Genomic DNA, 25,545 nt, shown 5'->3' with positions numbered 1-25,545 from the left:
TTGCTAGAAGCATCTAGCCTTGTAATGAGAGCAAGTCAGACAAAAAGAAAGAAAGAAAAAAAAAAAAAAAAAAACTTGGGATGGAAGTTGAATACAGAAGAATGAGGGGGCAGACCCCAAACAACAACTTAGAGAACTAAGAGGAGGATGTGCACCTAGAAAGGACAAAAAATAAAGAGGTTTTGGGTAACTATGGTCATAAGAACCTATTGTCAATATCGTGCGTAGATTCATGATAGCCCAGAACATGGAATCATTGACATTAGAGAAAATTTTTGAGAACGGTGGATGTGGAGAAATTACACTGAGGTACGTTAATCGATATTGTGATTCTAGGTCAGGTATGAAAATGTTAAGTTCACTGTAACGGAACCGGAACCCAGACCGCACTGAGTTTTTCCGTTATACCACAGCTTCCCCTGTCCGAACACCATCCACGGACCACACCCTTGAAATCCCTCAGGAAATAGACAGCACCCAGCTCTTCTTAACACACGAAGCCAACTCTTTATTTTAACACAAAACACAGAATATATACAGAGGGCGGGAAAACACAACCAGGAACAGGAAATACATCATCACCCCTCCCCATCCCACCAAGACACAGAACAATGGGATGAAACACATGGCAAAGGACATTGACCAACCCCCACACCAATACACAAACAGTACATCCCATAATAGTTGGCTGGACAGGAAGACACAGCACAATGGGGGGTAGCACATGGCAAACAGACAATGGACAGCCATGTGGTCTAGACAAAGAAACACACACTATACACAAGACTCAGACATTCACATACACACCCTGTACCCCTTAAACAGGCACAGGGTGGGTTAAAGAGAGGAGGGAGGGGTGGGGAAGAAGGGAAGGCGGGGGGATATGTGCTAAGAAATGTAGGATGACAGAGGGGGGTAGCATGGGTCCCTAGCTACCTCCGCCGGACGCCGAAGCATCACACCCCCCTTCCCACCCCACCATAGAAGGCCGTGAGGCGAAGGGGAAGGAACGCAACCGGATAGGATCCCAATGTTCAATTCCTTCCTCAGAGAACAGTAGCCTGGAGAGAACCAGGTATATATGGGTGCTCTTATAAGTGGGCTGTGATGTCTTTATTGGGGCGAAGGTTTGTCAATCAATAGAGCGAACTCTTCGGTTTTTTGGAAATGTGTCCAACAAGCCCATTTAGAAGCAAATTTAGCAGGAGAGTCTCGGGCAATAAAAATGAGTTCTTTAATTTCGTCTGCAGAATCTTTAACTGAAGGAACATCTTCTATAGAGAGAGCAAGATGTTTATTTAAGATCAATACAGTTGGGTGTACTACTATAAAGCTGGGTACACACTGGCTTTTTTCATTCAACCAGCAGGTTCAACGAAAAATAAAAAACTGCATTAACAAAAAGCAAATGTTAATGCAGCAACCACTCCCGTGTTTTTGTATTCTGACTTTAGGCCAGTGTGTACCCAGCATTACAGTGCACTTTTTTGTGAATTCGTTTTCCACTGAAGATAGCTCAGAGAAATGAAAATCTCTTCAGGAGTACCCCAATTGTCTTGTTCATGAATGGGGAACATCTTTAAAACTTTCCAGGTCTCTTAGCACCTAGTGGGGTACCTTTAACCTCCCTGGAGGTATTCCCGAGTGTAGCTCGGGGTAAAGTTTCAGTACAAGTGGTAACCCCGAGCTACACTCGGGCTTACCATGCTGCGCTGCTCCAGGATCCCTCGACCACTTACCTTGTCCTGCGCTCCCGCGATGTCCCTGGCAATGTAATCCGGCGGATGCCAGCATCTGTCATCTGGGTTCCGTCGACTGCGAGCGTCGGGACGTACGGGGGACGGAACGGCGGGAAATTTGAAAATGACAAAAAGTGACATTCACTAAAATCACATAGTAAAACATTACTGTATCAAACCATGTCACATACATTTTTTCCCCAAGTGCTTTGTCCTGTGCCCTGCCTGCATTTTTACTGTTCTTTCTGCCTGGAAACTGAGAAACGTCCATGGCGTCCAAACAGCGTCCCTTTAGGTCAAAAGCGGTTTTAGACTAGCTAGAGAACAGCGATAGTAAATCAGAACCACTTGCAGAATTGAGCGATAATGATTCGTGGGGAAATTCGTCATCAGACACTGAAAACGATTTTGTAACTTTGCTCAGTGATGTGCGAACTTGGCGCTATATTTCAAATTTCAGTTTTTTTGGTTTGATTACATTATGGAATAACATTTATTATTAATGATTATTAAATTATAATTTATGATTTCGTGTTTCAAGTTTCATCATAGACTCTTGTTCGGACAGATTTCAGTGAGTTATTTCTAAGAATTACAGGTCTACAATAAAAAAAAATACATATTTCCATGCAAAAAATGTACAGCTTTGAGCACAGAAATATGGACATAATCAGACTGCTAGGGAGGTTAATGCTGTCAGGAGCAGTTCGTATTCATCAAGCTTTAAAAGAGGTCCCATAGTGCATTTTGTTATTTCATTAACATCAACTCAAAGCCCTGAAGGGGGACGGTTATTTTTCCCCCCTCCATTTGCTGCTCTTAACCATTAAATGTTTCAAACAGTCCTCCCAGTGAGATGAATTTTGTACCAAGAGCTCCTCAGTACACCTAAAAGAATTTCTGGTCTTGTAAGTGCTTCCCTTGTTGCTATCAGTAAGATAGAAGTCTTGGACCAGAGTCCATCTATACTAAACTAATTCAAAGACGGATCTAGTTCTTTGAAGAATAAAAATAATTTTACAGTAGATCAATCAGAACTAACTTTCACTACAATCAGATCAACACACACACAGTTAAGTATAGCACTTTTGGTACCTAGCTGGCTGCGGACAGATAGTAGCAGGTCACTACAGCAGTAATCCACTGCTGTAGTGAGGGGCTAGACAGAGCTGCAGCAGCTCTGCCCAAGCCTCTGATGTCACTGCATGTAACACTGTGTACAATCATTGTGTTTCATTCATTTGTACAAGACGCTCCTATGGATTGACCTGTGGAAACTTCAGAAGCATATGAACCAATTGTTCCACATTCTAGGCTTTGTGCTGGATGCCGTATATCACTGACAGCTCCAACCTCAAGCACCACCTAAACATTGGAACTGCAGATTCCTGGTGCCATCGTAAAATGATGCTGGGACAAATAGCCACTCTCCCGGTGTTTTAAGATGGCACTGGATGACTTAAGTGGTTAATTAACTTTCAAAACAGTACAGTAACCAGTAAACAAATTAAAATATTTGGTGTGTCCACCCTTCGCCTTAAAAATAACAGCAATTCTCTAAGTTGCACTTGCTCACCGTTTCGGAAAGCACTTAAGTGGTAGGTTGTTCCAAGCCCCTTGGAGAATTTGCTCCATTTGCACAGACTTTGGCTGTCCTAACTCATGACTCTACAAATAATCCCAGACTGGCTCAATGATGCTGAAATAAGGGCTCTGTGGGAGTCATGCCATGTGTTGCAGGATTTTACCTTCTCTGCTGCAACCGGTTTTTATTTGCTTAACCGCCTCCCATAAAAGGAAACGACGGGAGCACGGCGGTTCTCTCCTTCTGGGAGGACGTCATATGACTGACGTCCTCCCACTCTAACCGTGTGTGCGCGCCGAATGGTGGTGCTCTGTGTCCCTGGGACACAGCGGATCACCGATCAGCGGAAAGAGCCGATGACTTCGGCTCTGTCATGTGATCAGCTGTGTCCAATCACAGCTGATCGCATGTAAATAAGGAAATGCTGGTTATCGGCATTTCTCTCCTCACGAGCTTTCACACTGACAGTTCGTGAGGAGAGCCGGTAATCGGCATTCCTCAGTAGGGGACATCTACACTGATCATCAGTGCCCTGATGATCACTGTCGCCCCATCGTGCCACCTGTCAGTGTCCATCAATGCCACCTGCCATTGCCCATCAATGCTACATTTCAGTGCCCATCAGTGCACATCAATGCCACTTATCAGTACCTACAAGTACACATCAATGCCACATATCAGTGCCCATCTGAGCTGCCTTTCAGTGCCAACTATCAGTACCACCTATCAGTGTCCGCCAGTGCCGCCTATCAGTGCCATGAGTACTGCCTTTCAGTGCCCATCAGTGATGTCTGAATGCCCACCAGTGATGCCTGTCAATGCCCATCAGTGCAGCCTTATTAGTGCACATCAGTGAAGGAGAAAAATTAGTAATTTACAAAATTTTATAACAAAAACTAAGAAAAAAATTTTTTTCCCAAAATTTTTATTTTTTGATAAACAAACCAAAAACAACAGTAGTGATTAAATACCACCAAAAGAAAGTGGTCTCAAAAAAAAAAAAAAAAAAAAAAAGATAAAAATTTCATATGGCTACAGTGTTGCATGACTGCGCAAATGTCAAAGTGCAACAGCGCTGAAAGCTGAAAATTGGCCTGGGCAGGAAGGGGGTGAGAGTGCCTGGTAGGCAAGTGCTTAAAGTGGTTGTGAAGGCTCAAGGTATTTTTTTTTTTTTTACTTTCCTGCATTCTATGCATGAAGGCGAAAAACCTGTGTGCAACAGCCCCCCAAGCCCAATCACAGCCAGTGAGCTAATGAAGAGAGAGAGGGGGCGAGAGCGAGTCTGCTTGGGTGACCCTATAGAAAGCAACTTGCTGTGGGGGTACTTAACAGAAGAGAGGAGCCAGGGGTGCCAGCGGGGGACATGAGAATAGGAGGATTGGGGCTGCTCTGTGCAAAACCACTGCACGTAGGAGGCATGAGGGTTTTTTTTTTTTAAATATATTGCCTTTAATATCACTTTAATTCAACCAAGCACTAGGCTTTACTGTATGCCTACAAAGAACTTATGTTCCTTAAATAGAAAGTAAAAATAAAATTAAACTATAGTCTTGTAATGAGTGATTTATAAAGAGCTATTTCTGGTACCCCCTCCATCAGTTGCTAAATGTTGGGCTAAGTGGGTGGAATATCTTCAAGAGGATTGGGATGATATGTGGCACCTACCCTTTATCCATCTGGTGTCAGCTAGGGATAGGCTCATACATTTAACATTTTTACATGGGATTTATTATACTCTCGCCAAATTATCTATTTACCCCATCGGTCTCCGCAGAGTGTTGGTGCTGCTCGCACTCTCCAGCTGCCTTTGGTAATTTTTTCTGGTACTGCCATGTGGTTCAAGTATTTGACAGAGGTACTTGCGTTTGACATGAATGCTGGCCCTTTCCATTCCAATGGCAGTACTGGTGTGTCTGCTGGGCCTGGTGGAGGGGGTGGCGCAGACTAGGGCACAATAAACCTATTTGAGTATCCTCTTGTTTTATGCCGTAAGGCTATTATTCTTCACTAGAAACAACCTAGGGTACTGACCTAATCCTACCGGAACAGTCTAGTTAACAAAATTGAAATTCACAGCTATAAACAATCCTAATGAGTAAAAAAAAAACAAAACAAAAAACAAATCCTGACGACTTCCCCAGAGTAGTACAATGTTACTATGGTAACATTATATTGCTCTCGTCACAGTGTGTTAAAAAAACAAAATGGCACTGTACTGCACTGGTGAAAGTAAAATAAACTTTAAAAAAATCCACCATGCATCTTACTAAATACCTTGGACTGTCTACTTTCCAAAAAGGGGTCCTTTGGGGAATATCTGTACAGTCCTGACATTTTTGGGCCTCAGGAAATGAGACAGGCTGTCAGTACATCAAGATTGATTTTCAGATATCTAAAAAACATAGTTTGTGGACTCTAACTTTCCTATAGACTAAATAATAAACACTGATTTGGGTTATTTTCACCAAAGAAATATGGCAGGATACATTTGGCCTAAAATTATGAACAATTATTTATTTGCAAATTTTAACAGAAAAGAAAATATGTTTTCTTTTTCAAAATTTTCAGTCTTTTTTCGTTTTAGTAAAAGCTAAAAAAAAACAGTGGTGATTAAAGATCACAGAAAGAAAGATCTATTTGTAATCTGGAGTGACAAGACCAAAACAGAGCTTTTTTTCACACAGTGTGCAATAAATTGTGAGGCCTGTCAAGGTGTTTTTGGGCATATTGTAACCAGGCTTTTTTGAGGCATTAGTGCAGTAAAGGCTTCTTTCTGGCAACTTGACCATGCAGCTCATTTTTGTTCAACTATAGTCATATTGTGCTCCTTGAAACAACCACACCATATTTTTCCAGAGCAGCCTGTATTTGAGGTTACATTTGGTTTTTACTTTGTATCCCGAACAATTCTGGCAGTTGTGGCTGTCAATCCTTGGTCTACTTGACCTTGGCATCAAGAGATCCCCAAATTTTCTACTTCTTAAGTGTCTGAACAGTACAGAGTGGCATATTCAAGACTCTGGATATCTTTTAATAACCTTTATCATTTTACATAGTTCCATTACCTTGTTACACAGGTCTTTTGACAGTTCTTTTCCCCATGGCTCAGTATCTAGCCTGCTCAGTGCATCCACATGAGAGCTAACTCATTGACTATTTGCAATAATTGCAATTTAGAAAGCCACAGATGTGGGAAATTAACCTTTAATTGTCACTTTAACCTGCATGTGTCACCTTTTGTGTTTGTACCAAGGCTTATTTATCTTTATGTACTCCTGCAATATAATGTCAACTACTAAGTAGATACGTCTCTTGCCAATACATTTCCATCTATGGCATCATATGTATATTGTAAATTGACATGTTCATTTATTTGAAAAAATAGAGTTTGAAAAAAAAAAAAGGCTGATTTCTGTTATTAGGATTTAAAAAGGAGCCGAACAACTATATTAATAAACAGCTTTATATTGTCACTATCCTTAAATTAAAAAAAAGACAGTTTTTTGGCATGACCAGTCATTTTCCATATGATTGCCAAAATGTCACGATTTCTGCCAGGGTATGCAAACTTTTGAGAACTGTAACGTGATGCCTGCTTGGAGGTACAATTTTTCACTATGGCGGAAGCTTCAGACTGAGAAGTCTAAGAGCTTTTGAACACAGCAGTACATTATGGTTTACAGCCGTGCAGAATACATCTGTTGTTGTGGAACCAAGTAGCCACAGTGGCAGTGTAATTTTGCCCACTGAAATGCAGACTATGCATTCTGCTGCTATATGCATGCAAGTTTGGCATTTGCATTTCCATGCATACAGGCATATTTTTCAGAAATGGCAGTCTTTGAAAAACACACCTATACACATGCAAACACAGGCGCCAACAACGTCGCGCACAGTGGATTTTGTAATGAATTTAAATGGGCAAACTTACACTGCAGCTCCTAGACACCATGATATCAGGCATGGGCAAGAGCCCTAATAAGTGATGAGCCGCTGCTCTCTTTCAGTTTTACCTACTGGACTCTGTATACAAAAGGCTTTCCTTTATGAAGAGAAGAATTACAACACAAGGTCTGCCCATCAACAGAAACTAGCCATGTACATTTTCCTTTCTGCCACATAAACAATAGTTAAGGCTTGGAAATAGCTCTCAATCTCGATTTACAGGAAGTCAAAGACTGTATGAATCAGATGGTACTCAACGAGAAACTATCCAGTATCCACAATGATTCTAGACCAAACTTCTTATGCACCTGGGAACTGTGGCTTACTTTTGTCCGTCCTTTAAATCTAGCAAACCCATCTTATCTTTAGCTCCCTATTTCGATTGGGACCCAAGTTCATGGGGACCTCCTCCATCCTTCCCTTCCCACTACCCCTTGCTTACCTTCTTTTCCTCCTTTTCTTCCCTTCTGCCTAGTTCCCTTCCCAACCTGATTCTGACTGTCCAATCCACTCGAAGCATCTCATTCTATTTCTAACTTTCAATGTACACCTGCTTTGCTTGCCACTTGAAGGCTTTCACTAATTTGCTGACTGAGTTCTATGTTTATGACCAGCTTAATTTGAAGCCATTGCCCCTGCGTGGGCTTAACAGTTACCATTTTTATACATGAAATTGCCAATAAAAATAATTGAACCAGATTTACAAACACAGGAGAATATAGCACAAAGTACCTTAAAGACACTTTAAGTATCTGGATTTTGCGAATACATGGCAGAGCTTCAGAAAGTGACAGTACCTGATATATTCTTGAAAAGCCTTTACAACTTTCTTCACAGACAAAGGAATGTGAATTGTATCACATGGCTCCACAACGGCACATGTTCCACCCTTATATTTTCCAAGACGGAAGCCCACTGTTTTATCTTCCTGATTTGCACCAACTCCAATCAGAAATTCACTTTTGTTTCGGTAGTCCGTCTGCGGACATAATAAACAATGAGAGGAAAAAGAATTACAAGAAAAAAAAGGGTTGCATACCATTTAAATGAAGTAACAATTCAAACTATTTACTACTACAAGTTTGTAATGGATTTGCATTGTGTTCTATAACATTTGAGGTAATATAGATTTAGAACTTTAAAATGAAAAGCCCAATTGTAGTTCCACTGTAAACAAATTAGGCAAACTGAGGGAGTATTAAAATAGAAGTTGTTAAATGTCTCACTTTTCTGTGATATTTATGCATGCTCCAGAATCAGTGCAAAATTCAGAATCCCAGGATCAAGCTGACGAGAAAAACCACTGCTTATTGTGCAACAGCCTATCTCCAGTGGTCTGAAACACATCCTACACAGTGATCTCAGCTAGTTTAAAGGGTATACAGCAGGCATAACAAGGTCCCTGCTCTTTCCAATCTGCTGAATTGTGCACATTTGCTCCTGCTTGAAAGCACCAGCTCTTGATGGGTTTCTGAAGTGGTTTGGGTGGTCGGCAGTACTGGCACCTACTGCAAAAGCTCAATTTCTACATCTTTTTTGATAGTCTATTATAAAAGTGCTTTTATGCCTTCAGTAACCGCGGTTTATATTCTATTATCAGGGCAAAATTATATACATACAGGTCAAAAAGGTCAGGTTTCTGTGATGTAAAAAAATTAGACAAAGAAATCATTTCAGAACTTTTTCCACCTTTAATGCAACCTATAAACTGTACTACTCAGTTGAATAATAAACTGAAATCTTTTAGGTGGAGGGAAGTAAAAATAAAAAACTAAAATAATATGGTTGCATAAGTGTGTACACCCTTAAACTAATACTTTGTTGAAGCACCTTTTGATTTTATTCCAGCACTCAGTCTTTTTGGGTATGAGTATCAGCATGGCACATCTGGACTTGGCAATATTTGCCCACTCTTGCAAAAATACTCCAAATCTGTCAGATTGCGAGGGCATTTGCACAGCCCTCTTCAGATCAGCCCACAGATTTTCAATGGGATTCAGGTCCAGGCCATTCCAAAATTTTAATCTTCTTCTGGTGTAGCCATTCCTTTTATTGATTTAGGTTGTTGTCATGCTGAAAGATGAAGTTCCTCTTCATGTTTAGCTTTCTAGCAGAAGCCTGAAGGTTTTGTGCCAATATTGACTGCTATTTGGAACTGTGCATAATTCCCTCTACCTCGACTAAGGCCCCAGTTCCAGCTGAAGAAAAACAGCCCCAAAGTATGATGCTGCCACCCCCATGCTTCACTGTGGGTATGGTGTTCTTTTGGTGATGTGCAGTGTTGTTTTTCACCAAACATATCTTTTGGAATTATGGCCAAAAAGTTCAACTTTGGTTTCATCAGAACAGAACACATTTTCCCACATGCTTTTGGGAGACTTCAGATGTATTTTTTGCAAAATTTAGCAGGGCTTGGATATTTTTCTTCGTAAGAAAAGGCTTCCATCTTGCCACTCTACCCCATAGCCCAGACATATGAATACAGGAGATTGTTGTCACATGTACCACACAGCCAGTACTTGCCAGATATTCCTGCAGCTCCTTTAATGTTGCTGTAGGTCTCTTGGCAGCCTCCCAGACCAGTTTTCATCAAGTCTTTTCATCAATTTTGGAGGGACGTCCAGTTCTTGCTAATGTCACTCTTGCACCATATTTTCTCCACTTGATGACCATCTTCACTGTGTTCCATGGTATATCTAATGCCTTGGAAATTCTTTTGTACCCTTCTGATTGATACCTTTCAACAATGAGATCCCTCTGATGCTTTGCAAGCTCTCTGCGGACCATGGCTTTTGCTGTAGGATGCAACTAAGAAAATGTCTGGAAAGACCTACTAGAACAGCTGAATTATTTTTGGTTAATCGGAGGCACTTTAATTGATGGCAGGTGTGTACTGACTCCTAGTTAATATGATTTTGAATGTGATTGCTTAATTCTGAACACAGCTGCATCCCCAGTTATCAGAGGGTGTGCATTCTTATGCAACCACATTATTTTATTTTATGTTTACTCCCCCCTAAAAGATTTCAGTTTGTTTTTCCATTGAGTTGTACAGTTTATAGGTCACATTAAAAAGGTGGAAAAAGTTCTGAAATTATTTATCTTTATCTCATTTTTTACATCACAGAAACCTGACATTTTAACAGGAATGTGTAGACTTTTTATATCCACTGTATGTGTTCAATGTAAGCTGCTTTTTCACTGATTTAGTTTACCTGTGTGAATTAAAGCTGACGTTTTTTGTTTGGTGCTAGAGAACAGCAGGGTCATAAAACTTACCTGTAATAAAGTGTGTCCCATGTCCAGCTTGCTGCTACATAGTGTATAAATCTTATCCCTCCCCCCCCCCCCAACTTCCGTCAGGTCCTTCCCTACATCACTGATCTTCCAGTGCTGTGGGGGTTAACATCAGCCTCTGCAAGAGTGAGCGAGTTGAACTGTTCGCCCGCCTCTTTTAACCATATAACTCATACTATTCCTTCACATAATGCTGTGAATGGAAGACAGGCAGATGAATTACAAGATCTACTTCCTTTTTGCACCCTGTGAAAGAATAGAATACGTTCCATGGAAGAGGCATGCGGAAGGGGTGGACGAGTGGTTCAAGATCAGTGATGTGGGGAAAACACAGCTACACAACCCGACGAGCAAAAAAAAAAGAAAAGAAAAAAAAAAAGCTAAACTTCAGCTTTAAAGTTGACATGAGGCACATAAGGCTGGTACACACGGGACGAATATCAGCCAAATCTACAGCAACAGACCAACATTCGGCCAGTGTGTACAGCAGTATGTCTGACAAAAGCCAGTCCAATGTCCAGCTTCTGTCAAATAGGTAAGCTGGAAAACCAGCATCAGATCAGCGCTGGCAGCCAATGGCTGTGAGCACTGATCAGTGTTTTCTGGTTGGTTTCTGGGGGGTCAGTCCCCCTGTCAGAACACAACAGCTCAGTGGAAGAGATCACTGTACTAACATTGCATAGTTAGTACGGTGGCCTCTCATTTTTGTTCAGCCCGCTGGGTTGAACAAAAACTCACTTATCGTGTGTACCAGACATTACACAATACCATACTGTCTCAAACATGTAACACTTAAGCTATCCAATTGGTATCTGTACCTGGGCTGGAGAAGGCTTCACTCCTTCCAAAGGACAGCAAACTTTGTTATACTTCTGTTTCTGCGCAAACAGCCATGGCAATAATGCCTTGTTAGTATTTCCTATCTCCCTGGAGGAAGAAAAACACATTCAATGGTTAAACGTGAACTTTAGGCAGATAATTAAAACAACAGTTAATAGCGCTAGCTATATGCTAAAGCTTGTGTTTAAATCCAACTAGCATGACCTAAATTTGACATATTATTCTTCTGTAATCCCCTGTACAGTAGCACTAGGAGATGGAAGGTGAGCAGAGGAATAACCACATCAGTGTGCAGCCGCTCAATCTCTGTCCAATCTGCAGGATGAAGGTGTGTTCTGGACCAAGCCCTGTTGCTGCAGTGGTGGTCAAGAACCTGGTTGCACTGTCTGGTAATGTTACTTGGATTACAAGGTGAGCTAAAACAGAATTACAAACATTCTTCAGGTAACATTTCCCATATCTACTCAAATTTCTACTTGGGGGGGGACGGGGGGGACCACCCCTTGCCCTGTTTTTAATTCTAGAGTCACAAGACAGCATTTCCTTCAAAAGCAAAAGAATATTCTCATAAAGAAAACACTGTTTAGTCCAGGACAGATCTCATCCTGGTGATGGAACAGTGAAGAAGCAACAGCACACTGAAGAGTCATGCCTTGCCTCACTTGTAAACACATGCGCACTCCTGCACATCTAAAATTGTGCTCACACAGACCAGGTTTTTAACACCATGTCAGAACACATGCCTGGCCATGCTGTTTGTAATAGAATTCACAGTAACAAGGCAGTGGGAAACAATTACTTTGTTAGCCTTTGGAGAACATGTTCACATTCTTGTTCCTTCATTTTAAGTTGCTCTTCATATGGAACCTGCCACAAAGGCGTCACCACATCTGCAATCTGCTTACTGAGAGGCTCCTCCTCAGCACTATCTTGTGCAGCAGGACGCTTTGGATCAGGTTGTTCCTTGTCATCTTCTTCCTGTTTTCTCTTCTTCATTATGGGATCTGCCTTTGGTTTCGCAAGCCGGACACTTAGAGCTCGATTTTTCCACATTGCTCCATGTATAACCTTCATAGCTTTATCCCTTTCCTCTTCACTTTTAAAAGTCACAAATGCAAAAGTTTGTTTCTTAATGAGCTTTATTTTATGAGGGTTTAATCCATATTTGGCAAGAAACTTCTTAATATCGTTAAAGCCTATATACTTTGGCAAGTTCTGTATCTCTACTTTGTAAATCTCTGAGGTGAACAGATCGTCTTTGATATATCTGTAAATTCCAGTGTCATCAGCATCCATGGTACTGTTATTTACAGTAGCTGCACTGTCAGCAGCTGTTGCAGCATATTCCCCATCATCAGCACCATCTTTAACTGGTCTTGTATCATCTGTGCTCAACACCTGGTCAGCTTTCACTTTTTCCTCTCCCTTGTTATTTTCAATATTGCTAGCTTGTTCAGGACACCTCACATCTGCCTCAAAACCATCCATTCTTTTTTCAGTTCTGGAAAACAAACATTTACGAGAAATCAGAATTTGTAGGTAATGTAACATTATTATTATTAACCACTTGCCCTCCTGAGGATTTACCCCCCTTAATGACCAGGCCTTTTTGCTACTCGGCACTGCACTAATTCAACTGATAATTGCGCGGTTATGCAATGCTGCACCCAAACAAAATTTACGTCCTTTTTTTCACACAAATAGAGCTTTCCTTTGGTGGTATTTGATCACCTGTGCACTTTTTATTTTTCACGCTATAAACAAAAAAAGACCAAAACGATATTTTTTACTTTCAGCTATAAAAAATATATAGTAAACTCAAAGTTGCTTATAAATTTAGGCCAAAATGTATTTTGCTACATGTTTTTGGTAAACAAAATCCCAGTAAGTGTATATTGATTGCTTTGTGTGAAAGTTATAGAGTCTACAAACTATGGTATAGATACTGCAATTTACGCCGTTTTATTGCTATACAGCGCTGCGCTAGTTTAACAGACAATTCCGTGGTCATGCAATACAGTACATAAATGAAATTTAAGTCCTTTTTTTCACACAAATAGAGCTTTCTTTCAGTGGTATTTGATCGCCTGTGTGGTTTTTATTTTTTGCGCTATAAAAAAAAAAAAAAAAAGGCTGACAATTTTGAGAAAAACAATATTTTGGACTTTTTGCTATAAAAATGTGCAGTAAAAAAAATTTAAAAATCAAATTACGTCATAAATTTTGGCCAAAATGCATTCTGCGATATGTCTTTGCTAAAAAAAACAACCCAATACGTGTAAATTCATTGGTTTACGTGAAAGTTATAGCGTTTACAAATGTCAGGAAAGATACTCGGATTTTAAATTTTTTTTAATACTAATAATGGCGGCGATCAGTGACTTATGGCGGCGATCAGTGACTTATGGCAGGACTGCGGTGGACATTCTGACACTGGGGGGGAACGGACTTGGGGTCACTGACATTCCCAGTGACACCAATACAGTGATCAGTGCAAAAAAAAAAAAAAAACCCACTGACACTGTACTAATGGCACTGGGAAGGAAGGGGTTAACTTTTTTATTCACTGAAAGTGTTAACTGTGAGGGGAGTGTTTTACTAGGGGGCGGGGGTGTGTACTGCATGGGGACATGCTGATCGGGAGAGAAAAACTCTTCTCTCCCGATCAGCGTGTCAGGAGCTGTCAGGGAACTGACAGAAAGCAGAGCTACTACAGCCCTGCTCTCTGTCAGGGATTGCCGCTAATCGGTGGGACACAGCCGGTAATGACCGGCCGTGACCCGGTGTCTGACACCTGCAGCCAGGATTGGCGGTGCAGGTAGGGCGGCGGTGTGCCTTGTGCACGCCCCCTACCTGTTTTGCAAAAGCGCGTTTTAAAACGTGCTTTTGCCAAGCCGTGCCGCCCTGCCGCCGTATTTCTACAGTGGCTGGGCGGCAAGTGGTTAATAATGTCTTTTCTGCCTGAATTTAGCAATAATATAGTGTAAAATACTTTTTAAATTATACTACAAAAAAAAAAAAAAAACACAACAGACAAACAAAACACACTGGCAATTTACAGTACATGGACTAGCAGGGAGGAGAGGTGCCACAATGGTCAAGCCAAATGAGAAGCAAATAGTCTGTGCACCTTGAAGCCCAATCTTCAGCATAATATATAGATACCTTTAATCAGGTGTTGAAATTATTGAGTGCTAAACTGCAGCTGCCACTGACGGTCAGCCTTACAATATTACTCCCCATTAGGAGCCCCCGATTTGTAATTTTTTAACTTGTACATGAGACTCAACTCTTTAACTGTGTCATCAGTATTAGTAAAAGCTCTGACACTTCCGTGTATCGTGTCCAAGCGTGGTGATTGTTTGAAAAACCCCAATCACTCAGGACTTAAGGCTTCAGCCATAAAAAACAGCGACTGAAGCAGGATAAGCCTGGCCTTGAAACGGGTGGAAAGTGCCCACAGAGTGTCACCCATGAGTCAGAGAATGTCAGAGTACCAAGTCCTTCTGGGGTAGTTTGGTTACTCCAAGATCAGATGCCCTCCATCTCGATCCTGCAAAGCAGACGAGGGGAAAAATACAAAACAGAGGGAAGGATTATCTCAGAACTGCTCCCAGGGGGTCACCACTGCATCCACTATAGAGCCCTTGTATCCCTAATCCTGGCCACAATCCTTTCCACCTTGTTGAAGTGTGTTGCCATCAGATCCTTGTCCGGTGTCCCCCAACATTGACAGATGTCCAGAAACAGTTTAAGACAAAAGAGACCATTCCCTCACATCCAGGAGATAACTGAGAAAGGCTGCCAGCGGATTGTCTCCTCTGGGAACATGGACCATGAACAAGACTTGAATATGCCTTTTGGCCCAAGCCAAAATTAGGTCTGCTTGGAAGGGTCATGCAGCTTCTTGTGCTGCCCTGCTGACTGATGTAAGCCACAGCCATGTCTGACTGAACTCTTGTTGGTCGCCCCTGAAGCTGGTCAGTCCACTACAGCAGGAAAGGGCTAATAGCCCTTAGCTTGAGAATGTTGATGGAAAGTCCCATGGGGAAGCCCCTCAAGGGCCTGTCCTTTGCACAGTTTCTGTCCCTAGGACTCTGCCCAAACCCAAAAGACTGGAACATGAGAACTGTCCACGTTGATGGGAGAAAAAAAAAAAAAAAAAGGACTTCCACAATTCCAGCACAGGGCTAGTAGACCAGAATTTCCTGTCCTTGGGAGATGGTCTCTGCTCATGGGCCATGTGCCTGAGATTGGTTGTCCCACTCAGAGCTGCAGAGGCCTGGAGTGAAAATGGTCTCTTTCAAGGTGTGATGTCTTTCTGCCATGAGGCAGAGTAGTCTCATGCCAAAAAATAAAAATACAGTGAAGGAAATAAGTATTTGATCCCCTGCTGATTTTGAATGTTTGCCCACTCACAAAGAAATGATCAGTCTAAAAATCGAATGGTAGGTGTATTGTAACACAGAGACAGAATAGCAACAAAAATTTCAAAAGAAATGCATGTCTAACAAGTTATGCACTGATTTGCATGTTCATGAAGGAAATATTTGATCCCCTATCATTCAGCAGAATTTCTGGCTACCAGGAGTCTTTCATACAGGTAACAAGCTGAGATTAGAAGCAGTCTCTTAAAGGGAGTGCTGCTAATCTCATTTTGTTACCTGTATAAAAGACACCTGTCCACAAGAGCAATCAAACAATCAGATTCCAAACTCTCCACCACATCAAAGACCAAAGAGCTGTCCAAGGATTTCAGGGACAAAATTGTAGACCTACACAAAGCTGGACTGGGCTACTAAACTATCGCCAAGCAGCTTGGTAAGAAGGTGACAACAGCTGGTGCAATCATTCGCAAATGGAAGAAACACAAAACAACTGTCAGTCTACCTAGGTCTGGTGCACCATGCAAGAAGTGCCAAAAAGTGGCTGCAAGGGTCTGGGCAGTGCGCTCCAACAGGAGATCGTCCAGATATCCGATAATGAGATTCCCTGTGAGAGCAGCAGCGCAAAGATCAGAACAAACACTTTGGTAGAGATCCAGTATACCGTGGATAGGCCAAAGAGGAAAAGCCACAAACTGGAAATTCTGTTCGCCCCTTGCAAATCACAGGACCACTGATGCGGGGGAAAAATAGAAACATGAAAATAAACCTCTTTGATGTTTTTTGCTGCTAGAAATTCCCCTAGTTGCAATGACGCAATCAGAGACCAAGCTGATTCCAAAAATGGAACTTCTGGAATCTCAAAAGGTGTTGAGAAATGTAATATCCAGGATGGACCTAAAACACTCAGCTTCAGGGCTGTAACCAGCTTTGAATAAAAGCCCTGAAATAGTTCCTCAGGGTGAACTGTGACAAATCACTTCTAAAGAATGAAGTGGCTGCAAGGCAGTATGAAGGGCAAAAACCTTGTTGGGAGAAGCAGAAGGTTTGAGGATATAAAATGGGGAGGAGGCAGGGGCTGAAATTCTATTCTGTATCCCTTGGACACTGTGTCCTGGATCCAAAATGCCCTGAATTCAGGTTGTCAAGAAGTGGGAGTGCTTCTTTTTTGCGAGGAAGACTTGGTGCAAAAATTTGCACCAAGTATTTGCAATGGAACTTAGTGGATGACTTGGCCTTAGAAGCCTTAAAAGGTGTGGGAGGAGCAAAAAACTCTTCGTAATCTGGAAGAGAATCTTTTCACCTCTGGCACTTTAGTTCTTTTCTTACTCAGTAAGACAGTGCTCTTTCCCCCAGAGACTTTCTTAATGTAAGTACAAAAATCATTAAGTGTTTCCACCCCACACAGTGAATGGAATAATTCCTGAATTATAGTACACACAAAAACTGGATTGGGACTTTTCAGGCATTAAAAATACAAATTTTATTTGTCACATATCATAAAAATCTTTAACACTTCAGCCTCAGCGATGTACCAGTATGTCGCAGGGTTGAAGTGGTTATACTGGGATGTTGCCTGCAAGTACAGGCATCATCCAGGTATTTGTGTATATTGTAGATAGTAACTGGATTGCTTTTATAGCCGGCGGGAATTTGTATTTTTATAAGGTTTAGTAGTTGTAATGCCTGAAAAGTCCAAAACCAAGTTTTTTTTTTTTTTGTTACTTCGTAATGGAAAAATGTCTCCAATGGAGAGCCCAGTGCCAGAGGCTAGCCCCACATAGGCTTTGCCAATGGGTCACCCATGTGAAAGCTGCTGCAGTGGCTGTAGATGCAGCTAGTTGGAGAGAGGTCTCCTCCATAGGCAAAACAGTGTGGAGCCTTAATTTTTCATTATAAGAGAACCTGTTCTCAGTAGAGCGAGATCATCCATCACCTAAGGACACTAGCAAAAATAAAAAAAAAAAGGGGAGGAGGAGTCCTAACAACTTTGCCAGTGTCCTAAACTGAAGTATCCCATACAATTAAAATACATAGTTTCTCATTACAGTAACAGGTTAAAAGTTTTAAAAAAATGGGAGAGAGGCTTGTGGTGAATTTCGGCAATGCCTGGACATACACTTTAAAAAGAAACCTCAACATACAAAAATATATCTTAAGCAAAAATTCACCTGTGTCTATTCTTTGTTTTCTCTGTGCACGGTTTAAGAAAGAGAGAACCTCTCCACAAACTTTTAGGACTGCAGCAGAAATGGAAGTTTGCCTGTGATACCGTGCTCTTCTGTGTCGCTCCTAAAATAGCCTCTCTCACATTCACAGAAACTTTTAGTGCAGGAATGCCTGCAATTTACAATAAACCAACAAACAGTAAGTGCAAATAAACAGATATTATTTAGATCTAATTTGAACTGTTGTTCCAATTCCTGATGCATAAGTATACAAGTATGCAAGTGAGGAATGAAAGATTGGATTTTGTATCAACTTTATTGAACAAGGAGAGTGACAGTTTGTGAAAACACAAGGACTGGTTAACACTAAGGAAATTGGGTTGCTATTACAATTTACCTGTAGCATATCTGCACAATTCAAACTCAGAACATGGAGAGAAAAAAAAAAGAAAAAAAAAAAGAAAAAAAAAAAAAAGTATGCATAAGCAGAGATCATCTCCAATGAAAACCACATGCCAAAATGACCAGTATATCCTGAGGTTTAGGAAAGCTTAATTTACATGCAAATCTGTCTTCTGTAAGGTTAGTGACCGTTAGCATAGAGTCACTTCTGTAAGATAACATACCTGATATATGCAAGAAGACAGAAAAAAAAAAAATAAATCATCTTACTTTTCCAGCAACCCATTTCTTCAAATGCTGGTTCTTTGGTGCTCCTTGGCCGTTGCAAGTATTCCACAATTCTGGGTATATGGAATACCTCCCATCAGCTTGTATGTCATTGGACGTATAAGCAAGAGCAATCACAGCTTGCAGGGGCACAGCAGGCATTCTATACACCTAGTGTGGCAGCCTTTCAAATCAAAAGAGCGGTAAATACTGTATATTGGTATGTTAATTGTATAGAAGTGACCCTGTGCTGACAGGGTCTCTAACTTTTACAGGAAAGTATTTATTTCAGGTACTTATATAGCGCCGTCAATTTACACAGCGCTTTACACATATATATTGTACATTCACATCAGTCCCTAACCCTCAAGGGGTGTACAATCTAAGGTCCCTAACCTACATTCATACATACACACAGATTTGGGCCAATTTAGGCAGGATCCAATTAACCTACCAGCATGTCTTTGGAGTGTGGGAGGAAACCTGAGTACCCGGAGGTAACCCACACAGGCACAGGGAGAACATGCAAACTCCAGGCAGGTGGTGCCATGGCTGGGAATCGAACCAACGACCCTAGAACTTCCAGGTGGAAGTGCTAACCATTTAGCCACTGTGCTGCCAGATATTAACTGAAGCAGAATTTCACCACACTATGGAAATCAGAAAATACTTACCTCCCGTAGTTTTCCTTTCCAGGAACCTGTCTATGGCAGCATGCACTTGGTTGGTGCTATGCCATATTTAATAAGTAGAAAGATATCCCATTCTTTTAACTACAATAAGAAGAGGAAGGAAAATATGTTCCTATGAATTAGCACCAAGAAAGGAAAAAAAAAAAAAATATATATATATATATATATATATATATATATATATATATATTCCTAGTAGAATGAGGAGCTGTCACGGCTTGGAGAAGCACCTTGCCACTAGCTCAGTAAGCTCTCTGAATTACATGCACAATCCAAATTGCGATGTGTGAGGATGACACTGGTTAACCTTATACACCAACTGGTATGATAAACTGTATCGTACTTCCAGATGGACCGTGTTTTTTTAACTTTTCATTTTAGGAAACATTGTATACAACCAAGTATATGAGCCAGAAAAATAACAGTAACAATCATGACATATAGACAAGAGTACCCTGCAATGCAACCTTGTTGCCTATTCTGGGATAGAGGCCATTAATTGGAGGTGAATCATGACCACTACAATCACGTCTTTTTGAAATGGGCTTCTAGTTTCTGAAGGGACAATGTAAGCTCCTCTATCCTCATGATGTTACTAAGAGAACTAATCCAATGACTCACCGTGGGGTTGACTTCCACTAAAGTGGGATGCAAGCCCTAGCCGGGTTTAGAAGATGGATAACCAGAAACAACTGTATCTACATTTAGAGAGGGAGCTGAGGTGAAGCAACCAAGCTGCATGGCCATATTCCAGAGTGAGATCTGTAAGGTACTGATTGAAGGCACAAACATCCTGCCAGAAGGGCAGCTATTTCCCACTCAGTTTCCATGTCCTCAAATTCAGAGTCTCTGGACTAATGTGCTGAAAATCAGGTCATAAACTGTGACTTACAGGTTGACAACCACATCAGGAGAATGAAACAAGGTCTTTCAGGCCAATTTGTGGCATGGTGCCTTTTCGGATGTACAAAGTGTCCATTCGATATGCACCAATTATTATACAGGATTTATATAGTGCCAACAGTTTTCTCAGTGCTTCACAATATAAAAAGGGAGACAATGCAACAACAATAGAGGGAGAGGTTGGTGGTACAAAAAAAGGTAGTAACTGTGGGGGATGAACGGACAGGAGAAATAGAAGATTTGTTTATTAGCTGAAGGCAGGATAGGCTTCCCTGAAGAGATAGGTTTTCAGAGATTGCCTAAAAGTGGGCAGAGTAGGCGATAGTCGGATAGATTGGGGTAGAGAGTTCCAGAGGATGGGGGAGACTCTGGAGAAGTCCTGGAGACAAGCATGGGAGAAGGAGACAAGGGAGCTAGATAGCAGTGAGGTCAGGGGATGAGCGGAGAGGACAGTTTGGGTGATATTTGGAGACAAGATTGGTGATGTAATTTGGGGCAGAGTTATAAATGGCTTTATATGTCATTGTTAATGTTTTAAATTTTATTCGTTGGGCAATGGGAAGCCAGTGAAGGGATTGGCAGAGAGGGATGGCAGATATGGAACGGTTGGCAAGGTGGATGAGTCTGGCAGCAGCATTCATGATAGACTGAAGAGGGGATAGCCTGCGATTAGGTAGGCCAATAACAAGGGAGTTACAATAGTCAAGGCAAGAGATAACAAAGGAGTGAATAAGCTGCTTAGTGGTTTCAGTGATTAAAAACAGACGTATCTTGGAGATGTTGTGGAGGTGATGTCTACAAGATTTGGAAAGCGATTGGATTTGGGGCTGAAAAGATAGACAGGAGCCCAGGGTTACACCTAGTACCCTGGCATGAGGGGAGAGACTGATGGTTGTATTATTGATCTTGATAGAAGTCAGGGCAGGGGGTATGGGCTGGAGGGAATAGTATGAGGTCCATTTTAGAAAGAAGTGGAGTGACATCCATGCCGATATGTCACCTAGTAAGTTAGTAATGCGAGAGGAGACTGAATGGGTGAGGTAAGGAGTAGAAAGATAGATTTGTGTGTCATCAGCATAGAGATGGTTCTTAAACCCATGGGAGTTTATCAGGTGACCAAGGGAGAAGGTGTAAATGGAGAAGAGAAAGAGTCCAAGGACAAAACCTTGAGGGACCCTTACAGAAAGAGGAAGTGGAGAGGAGGAGACAGTTATAAGTAATGCTAAAGGAGCTCTGCGCTAGGTATTGAACATCCCTGTACCTATCTCCTGACTGAATTTAATGAGACTATTAAAACAGTATAGCAAGCTATCAAATCTGAAAAGTCAGAGATTTTAAACATTAATATTCGAAAGCTAGAGAAGCTGAGTTTACAAACAGATTTTCCATTTACTTGGAGGGAAAAGAAAATAGTCTACCTGGGAATAAAATGAACTCCTTCAATAAAAGGCCTAGACCAGGCAAATTATATTCCATTAATAAATTAAATGAAGGATGAGTTGGGGAGACTTCCAAAAGGGAGGAGCCTCCTGGATAGGTGGTATAAACCTGGTAAAGATGGTGATAGTACCAAAAATTCTGTATAAGTTTCACATGCTCCCAGTACACAGTACACCTACCAGGGTCTTTCTTTGGGATAATAAAGAAGCTGATACTCAGGTTTATATGGGCAAATAAGAAACCAATGGAAGGACAATATTTCAGGGAAATGGATTAAAGATAAAAATGGATGTTTGAAAGATATATTAAATAAAGGGAAATTGCACACTTTTCAAGAAGAAAAAAAAATGTATTTTTCACATTAGAGGAGTGGCGGTATTGTCAATTAGGTCATTTTGTTTCAATGCTCCCACAGCCACTGAGGACGTCGGAGGATCTGTATCCATTTGAAAAACTGTTGAACGTAGTTACAGTTTCAAAACAAGTTACCGCCAGGATTTATAAGACCCTTATGGATATGGAAGGAGCTGATCCTCCCCAGTTCTTGGAAAAATGGGAAAACGACCTTGGAACAGAATTGAATGAGCAACAAAGGAATAAAATATTTAAACTAACACATGAGGTGATGAATATGAGCACAGTTGACATTAACTATAAATGTTTGACAAGATGGTATGTTACACTGAGTGTGGCACATAAACAAGTGCATGTTTCACCTTTATGTTGGAGAGACTGTGGGGAAAAGGGAACAATGGCACATATACGGTGGGATTGCCCAAAATTTGCCAGGCGTTTGAGGAGCGGCACCATAGACTTGAATGGGAGGACTCCTCCTGACTCGACATGAGGCGCCAGTTTTGCTGCGATGCTAACACTTCAGTGTGAACAGCACTGTGTGCTGCCATGTGCAGAATTTTCATAGCCATTTGAGAAGTGTTAAAAACACTTCCCAAACGCCTGTCTGACGCCTGCTGACAAAGCTAGTGTGAACTTAGCCTAATGGAGTACCTGAAAGAGAGTGGAGGTGGGAGGGAAGGGATATAGATACAGATAGATAACCATGGGACAGGATAGAAACTAGGTAATAGGATGTGGACAGGGGTAATTGGATGGGGGGAGGGAGGATGAGGGAGGGGATAAGGCGATGTAAAATGAAATTATGTATATGTGAAGTGTTTGTGTACTAGGTTGTTCTCTTTTTGTATTGGAAAATTCAATAAAAGATGAAAAAAAAAGGAGAGCATCTCCAGGGGAGTCACAAACAGCAGCTGCAACTTTACAGAGGCCTTAACCCCTCACCACTACCCATAACTACTCAAAAGGTATGTTTTATTAACATTAAGTCCCCGGTCATACCAGTGCAACTTGTCATGCGATTATAATTTCAAATCGCATGACAAATCGTACCCTATTATCTGCAATGGCAGCGGTTATATTGGTGCGATTCCAACTCAGTCAAGAGTTGCACCAATCTTGAAAGTACTTCATGCACTACTTTTTGCAAGTTCAGCAGTGACATCTGTGTATGAAGTCGCACAGATGTTTTCCAAGTCGCACCTGAAGTCAGACTGACATCCGACTTTGAAATCGTGCGAGTTCAAGTGAGGTCGTGACCGAAGACTAAAGAAAAGGTTTATCAGCCCTGGTTCACACCGGTGCAACTTCCCATGTCATTTGACAGTTTCAAATCGCATGGCAAGCCGCACCCTATTGTCAGCAATGTACCCCTTGAAAAAAAATTACCTTCTTTAACCACTTGCCCTCCAGAGGATATACCCCCCTTCTTGACCAGGCCAATTTTTGCAATACGGCGCTGCGTTACTTTAACTGACAATTGCATGGTCATGCAATGCTCTACACAAATTAAATTTATGTCCTTCCCCCCCACAAATAGAGCTTTCTTCCAGTAGTAATTGATCCCCTCTGCATTTTTTATTTTATGTGCTATAAAACAAAAAAAAACCGACAATTTTGAAAAAAAAAACCCAAAACAATAATTTAGACTTTTTGCTACTAAACATGTCCAATAAAATGTATTCTTCTACGTCTTTGCTAAAAGAAATTCCAATACGTGTAAAATTAATTGGTTTGCGTGAAAGTTATAGCATCTAGAAATGGCAGTATATATACTAGAATTATTATTTTTTTTATACTAGTAATTGCAGCAATCAGCAACTTATAGCGGGTGTGCGGCGGGCAGTCTGACACTGAGTGGGAACTAACTGCCACTGACATCCCCAGTGACACGAATACAGTGATCAGTGCTAATAAAAAGCACTGACACTGTACTAATGACACTGGGCAGGAAGGGGTTAACTTTTGGGTGATCAAAGAATAAAGTTCCACTCACAATATAAAAAAATAAAAGTCAGCCACAACAAAAACTGTAGCTGCTGACTTTTAAAAAAAAAAACAGCCACTCACCTGTCCCACGATCCCGCCGTGTCCTCCCCACAGCCCATTTGACCAGCTGTCTGGTGTTCCAGGTGCCGGCAACTTTAGTGTGGGCACCCCTGGCTATAACAGCTTGCGGCTTCCCACCCAGGTGCCCACTGCGCATGCATGAATAGCGCTGCACTTCCTGAATGGCCCTGTAGTCTTCTGGGACCTGTCACATGTCCCAGAAAACAACGGGGAGGGAGGGTAGGAGAACAACTCTCGCTTACGATCGCAGTGGAAGTGGGTACCTGTCAATTTTGTGTACCCAATCCTTAATGGGGAGCGGGGGGGGGGACAAGGGCTTAAAGCGGAACTTCCCCTTTTGGGTGGAGCTCCGCTTTAACTGTGTGTGAGTTTTATTATGTGTGCGGTTTTACATGGAAGACATGCTGTTGTGTATTTCTCAGAGAAATACACAGCAGCATGTCCTTTCTGGCAGGCGAGAGACCTATGTTGTTTACACAAAGACCTCTCCCCTGTCAGCTTTGCATGGCAATCGCCAGGTGCCAGTGGGGAATCTCCAACCAGGAATCGGTGATTGCCATGCCTAGCCGCCAATGGCGGCGCTCTCCCTACCCAGAAGTGCAAATCACATATGAATACATGATCTTGCACAGCCCTGCTACTATAGGGTAGCGGACAAGCGGTTAAAGTTCTGCACTATTTATTACAATTTCAGGTGCGACTTGCATAGACATCTGTGCATGAAGCCACACAGATGTCTGCCAATTTGCACAATTCAAAGTTGGATCCAGTGTGAACCAGGGCTTAGGGGAAGGCAACTGCCATTGCTGAACCTTTCTTTCACAAAATGCCAGTTGTCGGGCTACCTTGTCTTAACAGCAGCTCTAAGGCTTATTGACCAGAAAAATGTGATTTCCCCTGACTCCACTGGTGTGCGTGTTTGTACAATGGGACTCTGAAAGGATTGAATCCAGAAGGCCAGTATGATAACCATGATTTCTAGAAAGCCCTCAGCACCAGCAGCCTGTGTACTTCCCTTAGTATGGGCTTCATTGACAACGATGAATATTGTACGGCTGAAGGAACGCCATGATTGCGCACACACAGCATAACAGCAGAAAACACACAACAAACTAAACAGAAGCTCGTTTCGTTCCATTTACCTGCTCGCGCCCACACTCTGAGCAGCATGGAAACCTCACATGCGAGCAGCCATGTTAATGACCTCAGCCACCGGGACGTCGACGTACGTAACCTCCCAAGCCCGGAAGTTACTTCAAGACTGTTGTAAACCTGTTTTCTAAATCCCGCGTCTTCCCTGATATTCGGCACACGAGGCGTTAATGCTATGTTTTTAATAGGACATATGTTAGGTACGGAGGCTGGCCTCTACGAAGTTGCAGGGCGGAGTAAAGAAGAGGGCGGATGTTACGTCATCCTGCAGCATCGATGAAGCCTAAGGGAGACCATCTTTGTAAA

At 41.7% G+C, this 25,545-nt stretch overlaps 1 protein-coding gene across 2 annotated transcripts in view; it reads right to left on the bottom strand.

The window, feature by feature from the left end:
- The window catches only part of TRMT2A (tRNA methyltransferase 2A), a 43,479-nt gene extending 17,984 nt beyond the window's left edge, over nucleotides 1-25,495 (bottom strand). Inside the window, exons 1-5 of one of the 2 annotated variants that reach the window (XM_089672455.1) lie at nucleotides 25,230-25,495; nucleotides 17,963-18,131; nucleotides 12,206-12,907; nucleotides 11,385-11,493; nucleotides 8,067-8,248 (exon numbers count right to left, since the gene is read on the bottom strand). In XM_089672455.1, the coding sequence (XP_089528581.1) occupies nucleotides 8,067-8,248; nucleotides 11,385-11,493; nucleotides 12,206-12,907; nucleotides 17,963-18,131; nucleotides 25,230-25,257 (1,190 nt within the window). In that variant the 5' untranslated portion in view covers nucleotides 25,258-25,495. The remainder of the gene's footprint in view (nucleotides 1-8,066; nucleotides 8,249-11,384; nucleotides 11,494-12,205; nucleotides 12,908-17,962; nucleotides 18,132-25,229) is intronic. The other variant, XM_089672456.1, reaches the window with a different exon arrangement.
- Nucleotides 25,496-25,545: the final 50 nt, after the last annotated feature.

The sequence above is a fragment of the Staurois parvus genome, unplaced genomic scaffold (assembly GCF_062004578.1).
Source record: "Staurois parvus isolate SC_StPar_1 unplaced genomic scaffold, SC_StPar_1.0 ptg000129l, whole genome shotgun sequence".
Taxonomy (NCBI): Eukaryota; Metazoa; Chordata; class Amphibia; order Anura; family Ranidae; genus Staurois; species Staurois parvus.
This window is presented reverse-complemented; position numbering and strand designations above follow the sequence as displayed.